General features: G+C 33.5%; 3 protein-coding genes across 4 annotated transcripts; 1 reads left to right on the forward strand and 2 right to left on the reverse strand.

Annotated features, from left to right (window-relative positions):
- The first annotated feature begins 378 nt into the window (after positions 1–378).
- LOC7493879 (non-specific phospholipase C4) lies at positions 379–4,921 on the forward strand. The gene is made up of 4 exons (XM_024583837.2): positions 379–1,217; positions 3,642–4,051; positions 4,205–4,375; positions 4,452–4,921. The coding sequence occupies exons 1-4, from the start codon at positions 568–570 to the stop codon at positions 4,790–4,792; spliced, it is 1,572 nt and encodes a 523-aa protein (XP_024439605.1). The 5' UTR covers positions 379–567; the 3' UTR covers positions 4,793–4,921.
- Positions 4,922–5,152: 231 nt separating this feature from the next.
- LOC7493880 (BTB/POZ domain-containing protein At5g17580) lies at positions 5,153–7,716 on the reverse strand. Its single transcript, XM_024583836.2, has 3 exons — positions 7,326–7,716; positions 7,150–7,219; positions 5,153–6,989 (listed from the first exon to the last, which is right to left on the reverse strand). Exons 1-3 carry the CDS (start codon positions 7,349–7,351, stop codon positions 5,412–5,414), a joined length of 1,674 nt encoding a protein of 557 aa, XP_024439604.1. The 5' UTR covers positions 7,352–7,716; the 3' UTR covers positions 5,153–5,411.
- A 369-nt stretch (positions 7,717–8,085) lies between these two features.
- LOC7482420 (uncharacterized) lies at positions 8,086–11,601 on the reverse strand. Of its 2 annotated transcripts, XM_024583838.2 has the most exons (9): positions 11,243–11,601; positions 11,080–11,153; positions 10,787–10,868; positions 10,639–10,689; positions 9,773–9,873; positions 9,114–9,267; positions 8,823–9,041; positions 8,350–8,421; positions 8,086–8,254 (listed from the first exon to the last, which is right to left on the reverse strand). In XM_024583838.2, exons 1-9 carry the CDS (start codon positions 11,369–11,371, stop codon positions 8,228–8,230), a joined length of 909 nt encoding a protein of 302 aa, XP_024439606.1. In that variant the 5' UTR covers positions 11,372–11,601; the 3' UTR covers positions 8,086–8,227. The 2 variants fall into 2 exon arrangements, with proteins under 2 accessions (XP_024439606.1, XP_002319763.3); XM_002319727.4 differs by having other exon boundaries at positions 8,086–8,421; positions 11,243–11,539.
- Positions 11,602–12,961: the final 1,360 nt, after the last annotated feature.

Raw genomic sequence — 12,961 nt, forward strand, 5'->3', positions numbered from 1 at the left:
GGTTAGGTTTATGAGCAACTAGTTGCTCATCACGGTAAGCTATCATGACTACCAGCTCTACATACATATTCTTACGTCATATTTAGTCACTTTATTATAAGCAATTATAGAATATAATCACGATGGAGGTTTTTTTTGAAAAAAAATAAAAATAAAACCTTGCTTGCATTTATGACAAGAGCAAATTAGAGGAGATTTTGCCTCATTTAATTTATAGCTCTATATCGATCATAAAACGTTTATCTTTTTCCTTTCAATCATCTGAATTAAATATTTGGTTGGGAGTAAATTTAATATTTTATTTTGTTAGCTAATAAACGATGACAGCGTAAAACAACTCCTGTCCAACGTGCATAGTACAAAAGCACGAATTGCCACCCTGTTACAAAGATTAATTATTTCAAGTTTAAATATTTGAGTGATCTCTTATCACCAGCTTTCCAAGTGATTTCTTCTCCGATCAAAGCACTAACTATACTGAAAAAATTTCAAATAGACTTCCATAAATCATAGCCATCTCAGAACACCATTACCAAACCCAAATCCCTCTTCCAAAAAAGCGAAAAAATGGTAGCTGATCAGAGCTCTAGTAGCAGCACTGCCACACCTTCCCCCATCAAAACGGTGGTGGTTCTGGTCCAAGAAAACCGTTCATTTGACCACATGTTAGGGTGGCTAAAGACTATAAACCCAGAAATCAATGGAGCCACGGGTTCTGAATCTAACCCCATCTCCAGCTCCGACTCAAACTCAACTCTCGTATTCTTTGGTGACCAAGCTGCCTACGTTGACCCTGACCCTGGCCACTCGATCCAAGACATTTACGAACAAGTTTTCGGGGTTCCATGGACCGAAGCCTCACTCTCTGATGACAACAAACCGCCTCCAAAAATGAATGGTTTTGCACAGAATGCAGAGAGATTGCAGAAGGGCATGGCTCAGACTGTCATGAATGGTTTCAAACCGGACGCAGTTCCAGTCTACAAGGAGTTGGCCGAGAATTTTGCTATTTGTGACCGTTGGTTTGCTTCCGTTCCTGCATCAACACAACCCAACAGGCTTTATGTGCATTCTGCGACGTCTCATGGAGCTACTAGCAACAACAGGCAGTTGCTGATTGAAGGTTACCCTCAAAAGACCATATTTGAGTCCCTGGATGAGTCTGGTTTTACTTTTGGGATTTATTATCAGTATCCCCCAGCTACTCTCTTTTACAGGTAACCCTCTAAATTATATAATTTAAGTTTCTTCATACGATAAGATTTTCTCTAATATTTATCTCTTTCCTCTTCTTTTTCTTTGTTTGAGATATATATAAAATTATGTAGGTGGCTATATTTTAATTATTAGTGTTGTTGTTTATTTCACGATTGTTTTTTTTTTTCAATGGTTTCGCCAGTCATTCATAATGTTAACCTTTTCTCACTGGTTTTGGCTCGTCTTGTATTCATAAAGTTAGCCAATAATTATACTCGGCCGACAGCAGCAGTAGTTTCGGCATATGCGAGTTAATTTCTTCAAACACTATGATGGCTTGTTGTGACACATCAGATCAACAAGAGAAGGACATCCATTGGATGAAAAAATTTGTTTGTTTTTTTATTTTAAAATTTTTTTATTTTTTTAATTTTTTTAAAGTAATATTTTTTATATTTTTAGATTGTTTTGATTTAATGTGATGTGAAAAAAAAAATATATATATATATATATATATTATTTTAATTTATGTTTAAATAGAAACACTTTAAAAATAACTGTTACGGTATTTTTAAATACATATCTTGAGATGGATCATCACTTCAAACATTGATTGATGACTAAAAAAACATCTTCAATATTATTCTTGCATTAACAACAAATTAGTTCCCAACTTGAAATCAGATATCAACTCCGTCTTTAATTTAGTGTGTGTTTGAGATTTTAGTAGCGGTGGCGGTTCAAAGTGTTTTTCGCTTACAAATGCATCAAAATAAAGTTTTTTTATTTTTTAAAAATTATTTTTTATATCAGCACATCAAAATGATCCAAAAACATAAAAAAATATATTTATTTTAAGCAAAAACAATTCAAAATTTAAGAAAATATGGTTGCAAATCTACTAGAAATGTGTCGAATTTAATATGAGATATTTATTGCACTGTTCAAACTTAATAATAGAGTGTATGCATTGCAGTTTAGATTCTAAAAAATAATGTAATGGATCGATGAAATTAAAGCCGGTTTGTTTCATGAAAAATAATTTTCTGAAAACTATAAAAGTTGATAAATGAAAAATAATTTTCGGTCAAAGAAAATTTTAGTTTGGTTTCGAGAAAAACTTGGTTCTCAATCTTTTGTTTGCTATATATTTTGTTTCGGATTTTTATAAAAAAAAATTTCAATTTCATCCAATAAGAATCTGATTTTTATATTAACTTTGGTTCTCATTCTTTTTATTTTTATTTTTTTTTCTTATCCTTTTTTAATTGAAATTTTTTATTTATCAAATCTAGTTAACATTCTTTTGATTGTTATTTATTATATTTAAAATAATTTATAAAATTAAATTTATTTTTTAATTTCATCATCATTTTACATATCAAATATCAGATTTGTTCTCATTCTTTTAATAAATTTAAAAACAAATATTAATAAGTTATTTTCTATGAAATGGTGAAACATTAAAATGTGTTTTTCAATTTATTTTTCATGACATTATCAAATATCGAAAAATAATTTATTTTTCAAAAAATTATTTTATATAGAAACCATTCTTCTTAAAAAACCAACATTCTAGCAAATTAACAAGGTTTAAAGCAAACTTCATTACAGGATTTTAAACTTTAGGAACTGAATGTTAATAATATTTAAAATCTAGGAGGCTAATTAGTATTACACTTTTCTTTTTCTCGTTTGAGTTGGAATTAAGATATTATATTTATTAAATTAGTTATTTTCTATAACAATTAGTTGGAAACCAAACCCACAATGGAATCAACGTTTTAATATTGCCACATTGAGAAGTTGGCATACCAAACCCAATTTTCAAATAAAAATTAAAAATAAACTATTTTGCTTGGACTTTTAGCTATTTCTAATTATTTAATTTCTTGAATAGCTGTCCCGTTAAAGGCACTAAGCCTCAATCGTCATTATTGATTTCCCCCAATTATTAGGTATGAATTCCTGATTATAATTAAATATAAAATGATAAACAATCAGGATTCTATGCAGTACCATGTGAAAAAAAAAAAGAGTGATTTTTTTAAAGCAGCTTTTAATGTGTTAAATAATTTATTTTTATTTTAAAAAATTATACTTGATATCAACGCGTCAAAATAATTGAAAAATATATAAAAACAATTAAGTAAAATAAAATAATTATTTTTTTGATTTATTTTCTAGCCAAAGCTACTTTAAAAATAATTTATACCGCAACTCTTGTAGTATTGTTTTAGTTGTAAAGATGATTAGAAACACAAGATATTTAATCAAAAAAGTTTGAAGATGGAGCTTTTTTTAAAAAAAAAAACCCACCCCACCTTGGAGCAAACAGATACTAAAATAGCGTGTAATTAACTGGTTGTTTTTTTTAGTTAAGATTTTGTGCATCTACCATAATTAAATTTTTTTTGACAAGTGAAAAATCTCATTGTTAACAGGAACCTTCGAAAGTTGAAATACCTGACAAAGTTTCACCAGTTTGATCTGCACTTTAAGAAGCACTGTGAAGAAGGGAAGCTACCAAACTATGTTGTCATCGAACAGAGATTTTTTGATCTTTTATCGATACCTGCAAATGACGATCACCCATCTCATGATGTCTCAGAAGGTCAGAAATTCGTGAAAAAAGTATACGAGGCACTACGAGCTAGTCCTCAATGGAATGAAATCTTATTTATAATCATATATGATGAACATGGTGGTTTCTATGATCACGTTCCAACTCCTGTAACTGGTGTCCCTAGCCCTGACGACATTGTTGGTCCTGCGCCATATAACTTCAAGTTTGATCGTCTTGGCGTTAGAGTTCCTGCATTTCTTATATCTCCCTGGATTGAGCCTGGAACAGGCATGTTCATAACTTCTTTTCTATTTATGCCTTTTCCAAGTTCAAATTGATTAAGTTTGTCTCCTACGTATAATTTATTTACCAAGTAAATTACTTTATCTCTCTGTTAAACATGTTCTGATGTATATGTTGATTGGTGACTTGAAACTGCAGTGTTACATGCGCCTTCGGGACCATATCCTACATCAGAGTTTGAGCATTCCTCCATTGCAGCAACTGTTAAGAAGATCTTTAATCTGAAAGAGTTCCTAACCAAGCGCGATGCTTGGGCAGGCACTTTTGAGGGCATTTTGACTAGAACTAGTCCGAGAGTGGATTGTCCAGGTAAATTGAACATTATTTACATGATGTATTTCTTTATTAAAACTTTAAAGGCTTAAGTTACATATGCATTTTGCAGTTACGTTGGTTGAACCTGTGAAATTGCGTGAGGGTGCTGCAAAAGAAGATGCAAAACTTAGTGAATTCCAAGAAGAACTGGTGGAAATGGCAGCTGTATTGAATGGAGATCTTAAGAAGGATATTTATCCTCAGCAACTTGTGGATGGCTTGAATGTATCGGATGGCGCAAAGTATGTTGAGAAAGCATTCAAGAGGTTTTGTGATGAATGTGACAAGGCAAAGAAAAATGGAGTGGATGACTCTGAGATCATATGCTTAGAAAAGCCAGCAACAACACACAGAGCATCCAAATCCTTCGTTCAAAAGCTATTTTCTTGCTTGGTTTGTGATAATAATTGAACTTGTATACACATGCATGGCTTGCAAATGGATGTATTCAATAATCCCAGGTTGTTTGAAGTTTTCTTATTTACGTTCAATGTATGAAGCTGTGATTTTATTCAATGAGATTCTATTTGATGCTCTGAACTTGTTTACTTTGTAATTATTGTTCATTCAACTTTGATGCACCAAAGCAAGTGCTGGTCTGGTTCTTTGTAACTCTAAAAAAAAACAAAAACAAAATCACGCATGAAAACTAGTATTTAGAAGCCTAAAGCAAAAACATTGAGACCAAAGACATTACCAAGTTTTTTTTTTCTTTTAATGTCAATTTCTTACTGATTTGTGGATGAACATGTAGTCGCGAGCAAGCAAATCGATTGTAAAGGCTGCACTTTTTGTTTTTTTGATAAGCAAAATAAAGCAAGGGTTGTGAGTTTAACAAATCCAGCATACAAAAATAAAAATAATCAAGGCAATCTGAACTACAGGAATCACAAGACTGCAGATTAAAACAAACAGATATATAGGCCTTTCCATTTCCAGCACATATTGCATCACAGTAGCCATAAACAGTTCCCTAGAAGAAGCAAACTGTTGAGAGAAGCCATACCAGTTTCAAATCCAAGCCTGAAACTCAGTATTTCTTCTTCTTCTTCTTGACTTGGCAGTTACAATCATGAGTGCTACTCACACACCCCAATTTTCTCTTCATTTCTCTCCACATGCTAACTTTGCCCTTTTTTGATTTCTGATGGGTGCAACCATGTTCTATTTCTTTCCTCATTATGCAGCACTCTCTCTCGAGCTCCATCACTTTGATGCTCATTTTCTCCATTTCAACCCTCACCTCTTCCTCGTCAAAACCCATCTTCACTTCATTCTCCTCATCCTCCACCACCTCTCTTCTCAATTTATCATCAAAAACCTGCACCTCCTTTGTGATTGTGTCTCGCAACTGCAACTGCGCCACAAACAACACCTGCACCACAAACCTAACTGGCAACCTTTCGTTCTTCGCTGCATGTTCACAGGCTTCAGGTGACATTTTTTGGCAATCTAACACCCTACATACCTCCTCTCTTTCCAGCTCTGTCAAATATCTATGCTTGTCCAGGTAAATGTTGATGGCCCTGTATATTCCATCGGAATTTCTCTGTGTTCCTAATGATGCTGCCAATGACATCTCAGCTAAAGAAACAAACGTGTCTATCCTCAAATCTATGTCACTCGCAACCTCCATCAAAAATTCTTCAATGAGTTCTGCCACCGAGATTATACCAGAAACATCAGTGCTGCTGTAGTTGGCATAGAAATGTTTCAAAATCCTCCTCACACACTCAATATCATATTGGATTTCCTTGGAATAACCTTGAGACGGTATTAAGAGGTCTTTCACTTCTGCCTGGTCTAATTGCTTCCCGATCCTAATCTCAAAACCACTTCTACAATCATTGCTGCATTCCAGACAAATCGCAAGCCTGAGCATTTCAAACAACAACGTGCAAGGAAGAATTCCTTTTTCAGGAGGCAGAAGCCTTTCCACTGCTTCAATCACTCCCCTCTTGTAAATTGTCTCATTCTCTCCTGAATTGGCCCACTTCTTTACATATTGACAAAGAGATGCTGCCACATATTCTGGTGGGACTCCATGCTGATTCATTGCTTGTATGAGGGGATTATATAACTGGAGGGACAGTGTAGTCAAATCCTCTGATTTCCAATCAGGAGAAAAAAGTTTTCGTCTCGCATTTGGTTTAAAGACCTCCTCATCCTCACTATCCTCATTGCATGTTGAATTCTTGATTGGTTCTCCAAGAAGCCGGGGATCGGCCAATGCTTTGTAAATGAGTGATTCTAAACATGCATCAACCAAACCTGAATGCAGTACTTGTTGAATGATACTGCTCGCGGACCGAAGAGCCTTGATGGTTTCATTCCAGCTAGGAAGGACTTTATCTTCAAAAAAAGCAAGAGTCTTGTCCAGCAGATTATTGTCGCTGTGACTTTCAGTCATCTCCAAGTAGTAAGCAAGAGAAATGAGTGGTATTACATTCTCTGTGGACAAAATCAGTTCATACCCATGGCAGAATCTAGCAACAAGTTCAAAGGTTTCTGGATCAGCAGGAATATCTCGGAGAAGAAAAGCCAGCTTTTCTGGGGGGTTTTCTTTGAGCAGGGCAGCTATTTTGGCTGATCTTGCTGACAGAAGATCCTAAACAAGAGTAAATTATACCCGCAGATATATTAAAAAAGTTCCCAAAAAAAAAATGATAATGGAAGAAGGATTTATATGGTTATCTAATCTACACTTCTGCTGAAGAAATTTTTATCATTAGAACCAAGCAGTTTTTTTTAATGTTATATCAGCTTACTTTGTCTACACTGAAAGGCATGCCATGTACATGGAGCTGAACTTCTGATGGGGATGGAGACTTGGACAACCTGAAATGCATAGAGGCAATGAAACAGAATTTAGAAAATAATCACAAGATTTAGGGGGGAAAATGCAAAAGAGAGAGAGAACTCAACGAAGGAAGGAGAAGATTACCAAGATGATACATCTCTACTGGCCATCTGGTGACACTCGTAATTAGAGTTGCTTTGCGTGACAAAGGTAGGAGTAGTTGTTGCTGGAAGTTCTGATCTTACAAATACCAGTATAGCTAGAGACCTTTCTGTAGGGTTTTTTTTTTACTGGTTTTTGCTGTATTCTTGTTTCATCAGAAAATTTCAAAAACCAAACCAAAAATCTCAACGTTCAGCTCTCAAAAAGATTTTCGCCCTAAACAAGTGCAGTTCTGTTATTTGAATTTATCCGATTTGATTTGTTGAGAAAATCATGTAGAAAGTAGCTTGCCGTTATTTTTCCAACTTCTTTTTTATTGTTTTCTTAAATAAGGATGGCATAAATACAGGCTCTGATTTTCTTTTTTCTCTTTTTTTGTAGTCACCCATTTGTTTTCTATTCATTTTCTTATCTAAAATGAAACCAATTTATTATTATTATTACTAGCATTAACGTTTATTTTATTTTCACCATGTACAAGTATATTTTTATTTAAAAAAAAAATCCATTTTATTCCATAGACGCACCGATCCGATTGCATAGAACTCATGTGCAAGAACTGGGAGTTTTTAAGTATAAATCCATATTCCTTGAACTATTATTTCAGATGTATCGGAAGGAACTGTTCCTTCCATTTTATTTGTTAAACTGCAAACGATGGAATTAATCGTCCGAGAAAATATCTAGGCCGAAGGAGAAAATCAGAAGTTGGCTACAACTCTGCAACTGCGAGACTAGTAGATGCAAATAATAAGAAGGCTAGCACTAATATATTGAAAAGAGAAAGGAAGAAAAAAAGAGAGAAAATGAAAGCTCTCTTTTCCTTTCCACCTCACATGCTGCCATTCATGATTTTCATGTGCACCGCAGAAGGCTTTCAGCATTTATGGACACACCTGCTTGTTCCGGAACTGAGATTGCAAGTAAACAGGTACAATGCGTTACATTCTCGATAAATTTTCTATTTTTCTAATAACTTGGAACCTTCATAAGAGAACAACCGTACTGCATTTGCATAGCTCAGTTCTGCAAGTTCTTGTTTGGTGATGTCCAGCAAGGATGCAACGTAACTTAAGACCTGAACAAGTAATGGAAACTTGCTAAATACATTTTACATTTAACAAATAATGGTCCCAAGCACACATTTTTTAACATTGTCTCAGGCACATAAATGTAAGTTATGTTGAATAAGAGAAGTTAAAAGTGTTGGAGACGAGAGGGAAAAAAAAACCAATATATTGATTAAAGGAGGCCATTACTCTAACTCCTTAGTTTTTAGAGCCAGTCTAAAGAGAATAAATGAAATTGAAAGGATATGAAATGCACCAAGGCCCAGGAACAGGTGGTTTTGAGAGCCAAAATCTCAGAATTATGTGTGATCTGGCCCTTTCCGAGATTAGCACTTGCAAGAGACGGACCCTATTTACTTTATGCATTATCAGATAACGAGTTCAAGGGAGAAACAAGCAAATGACATACATTGTGTATATTTGCAGGATGATTAGGTGTTTCTCTTGGCAATGCCGATGCATCTTTTGAAGGATGGGAATCACCATCATGGAGACTGTCAGCATTTGAAGAAGAATTTTCTCCTTCAGGATGAAAAATACCTCCATCAACCAGAAAAAGGGAACCAAACTTTCCATTAGGCAGGGCATCAGGTGCATCTGTTTCCAACAAAATCCTATCAGAAGATACCTGCAAAAGGTTGGAGTTAAGACTTTGAATTTTTCTAATATGTAAAACACAAAATGCAATTGATTAACTAACCGCTTTCAGCATTTTTGTTGCCTTCTCTTTTTTCATGGACATGAGAAAACCAGAAAACGAAAAGTAAGCACCAAGCTTGGCAAACTCAGGAACCATCTCAGCAGAACCCAGGAAAGAATGGAGAATGACACCAGCTGGGAAAGGTCCTGTACTCCTGAAGATCCAGCATGTAATTAAAAATTGCAATACTACAATGGCATTAAGAAACAAATACTAATGGCTTCACATCATTACAAATTAGACACGGCATAAGCCATGAGCAAGAAGAAATAAAAGTTGAGACAATGTACGACAGGTTCAGAGAATCTTTATCCAAGTCAACGAACAAGTATGGCAATTGAGATGCATAACAGCTCCTTGAAGCAAAGGTGATGACATCAAAGAACTTTTCATTTTGATTAAACATGGAAAAAAAGCAATCCATCTTGTCCATGCCAACCTACAATTTAATCATAGCACCTTACAGGCATCAAGACCTCAATTTTTAAAACTGACATTCGTAAGATAGGTGTTCCTATTTGTATTCTGAATACTATTTATGATTCGAGATAATCACTCCACGCTGCATAGATTACATCAAAAAGAAAGCTCCAGCCATATACTATCAATAATCTGGATAATACCTTTCAGTGGAACAGAAATAAAATATAGTACCGTACTTCATTATCTCAAGAAGATCACCAAAAGCATGAACACAATGGACAGATACTGGTCTATTCAACTCTTTTGCGAGTTCAAGCTGTCTCCGGAATACTTGAACCTGGAATAGAAACTTCGAATATTAAAAATGTAACATGAAACAACATTAATTGGTGCACAGATTTAGCAATGACATCATATATGAATATAGCAAGACAGAAATGAACATGTACACCAGCAATGTGGACAGATGTTCTTCCTCTATAATTTTTTTAGACTGGTACGAGATGCATAAACTATTCAAGGGACAAGTTGTCGAAGAAAAAAATGGGGGTAGCAAAGTAAAGTGACACAGAGCATATTTGAACATGTATATATAGATTTATTCAAATAGTAAAAAGTAATACTTTTATCATACAATTTCAAGAAGCTCTCAAAAGCAATAGGTAGTCAAGAAATTGCAACCTACGCAAACCCTAGGTAATAAGGAACAAAGTATATCTCACATTTAGTGAGCAAAAACGAGGGAAGACTAGCCTCAATCCAAGGCCACCAGGAAAATAATAGATTGTAATGAAAACCAAAAAGTCAGGTGCTAGTGGTGTAAATGCCTTCAAGACAATACACACACATGTTTCTCCTAGTTACCAGGTACATAATTTCCAAATGGGAATTGAACTAATATGAGGCCTGAGGTGCCCATGCTCCGACATATCTCTTTCAATGCATAAAATTAAGGACGAACTTCTTTCAGGTCCAATGGCAGAGGCCAGGTAATGAATTGCCATACGAATCACTGAATGACACTAACCCGTGAAGAAGAGAATAAATTACTTGAGTGTGTAATAATAATAAAAAGAAAAAAAAAACCCTCCGTGAGAAAAACCTGATCATTGAAATCAATCTTCTTTCCATGTGAACCCTTGTCCAAACCAATCTGAAAAAGTTCATTAGCATGCTGTGTTAATTAAAGGTTCTCTTGAGCATTATGCTTTTAGAAGATTCTACCAACAGCAAGGAAATGGGAATTTAACCTCTCCAACAGCAGCAGAGGGTGTGATCTGAAAGAACTCTTTAAGTGTGTTGAACCAATTAGGAGTCCTCTCCTCAATAAACCTATAGATAGATTAAAGACCAAAAAAAATTAAAAAAACATTACCATCGACACAAGCATCAAAGAAGAAAACAAAAACACTGCTCTTGAGGAAAAAACAACGAAAGAAAAGAAAAACAGATCCATGAATTACTGACCCCCGAAAACAAAAACACAAAACTCATGAATTTTGATTAAAAAAAAAACAAAGAAAGAGAGGGCCTTTATATTTACCAGGGGTGGAGACCAAAGCATGGGATCACAGACGGATAGCTCTCACCCATCTCTTTAACCAAGTTCCAGTCTTTCTAAAAAGAAAATCAGAACCCACAAGAATTTAAGACAAGAACAGTTAAATAATCATTATTAGATACCAAATTGTATATGTATTATATACCTCAGAAACCCCATTGACAGCAAAACGGACTACGCCAGTATCAAGGGCAGTGGCAATGAGTTGAGGTGTCTTGTTAAGGATTCTTGGGTCTTGCAGGTGACAGTGTGCATCAAATAGTTTCATGGTCATGGCTTCTATCTTCACCTATCTATGAGAAGATTGATAGGGGATTTGAAATCACAACTGGAGCTTGGAGAATGAATATAAGAAAAGGGTTGAACTAAGATAAATCATTATTTTTTATCTCTTCATCCTTTAAACTTTTTTTTATTTTTATTGTTTATTAATCTTTCAAGTCCTTTATTTATCTATATTTTTTTATTAAATTTATGCTTCAAGTTTTTAGTTCTACACAAGATCTCATCAATGTTACTTGTCATCTCCTCTCTAAACAGAGCTCTTGATACAATATCATCCCAACACTTTGGCTACCTCCGAATCGAAATGATAAACATCATTTCTTTTACTCTACTTCCTTTGCTCTCGACAACTTTTGGACTTTTGAATATTTAGATTTATGATTCACCAAAAAAACTGGATTTGTCATTGTATTAAATTACTGTTTATGTCTGTTACAGTAATTATTTTTTAAAGTTTTTTTAATATATTAAAATAATATTTTTTATTTATTTTCAACTTTAATACACAACGTCGTCTAGTTAACTCTTTTTTTTCTTCTTCTTCTTTTTAATGTGATGTGTTTCTAGTGCAGGTAAGTTAAAGACCCAGTATTAAAAAAATTTATTTTTCTCTCAAATTTAAAAAAAATTCCAAAAATTCTAAAAAGTTTTCTCATTTCAAAAATACAAAAATATGTTTTATTTTTATACATACAACTAAATTCTAAAAAATTTCTAATAGTCTAGGTAACCCTTTTTCTTTCTTCTTCCTCTTTTTAATGTGATGTGCTTCTAGTGCATGTAAGATAGTGATTCAATATTAAATATTTTTATTTTTCTCTTAAATTTAAAAAAAATCCAAAAATTCTAAAAAGTTTTTTAATTTTTAACATACAAAAATATGTTTTGTTTTTATGCATATAACTAAATTCTAAAAAAAAATTCATTCATATTTTATATAAAAATAAATAAATAAAATTGTACTTTTATCATACTTTGAAAAATAAAATAAAAAATCATTTAATAGGTATCATAACTAGTTTATGATTATTCATTAGGATTTGGCCAAAATTTCAAAAATACCATAAAAATTAATTAATTTAATTAATATTCGGGGTATGAATTTTACAACGTAATACATACTTCCAATATTAAATTAAGACATCGTTTGGGAGCGCAAACCGCGTTCCCAAAAAATTTAAATTTTTTTTTTTTTTGCTAAAATTTAATATGTTTTGAATCGTTTTGATATGCTGATGTCAAAAATAATTTTAAAAAAATAAAAATACATCATTGGCATATATATCGGCACGAAAAGTTATTTGAAAAGCAACCGCAACCACACTGCCAAGCAGGCTCTAAATGAATTAATAGAAATAAATGTTAGGATTTAGTTGTAGACTTTAATATTTGAGGGTATAAAATTACACTGTAAAGTATACCCCATGCATTAAACATTAAAAATACATAAATATATGTATTGCTAAACATTAGGCTTTAGAAGGTTAGGATTTAACCCGATAAGGTATAAACTACCTCACGAAAGGAGATCTACCCTGAACTTTAGATGAAATCAACAAATAGAAACATGCATTAAATT

This window comes from Populus trichocarpa, chromosome 13 (genome assembly GCF_000002775.5).
Source record: "Populus trichocarpa isolate Nisqually-1 chromosome 13, P.trichocarpa_v4.1, whole genome shotgun sequence".
In the NCBI taxonomy this organism is placed as follows: domain Eukaryota; kingdom Viridiplantae; phylum Streptophyta; class Magnoliopsida; order Malpighiales; family Salicaceae; genus Populus; species Populus trichocarpa.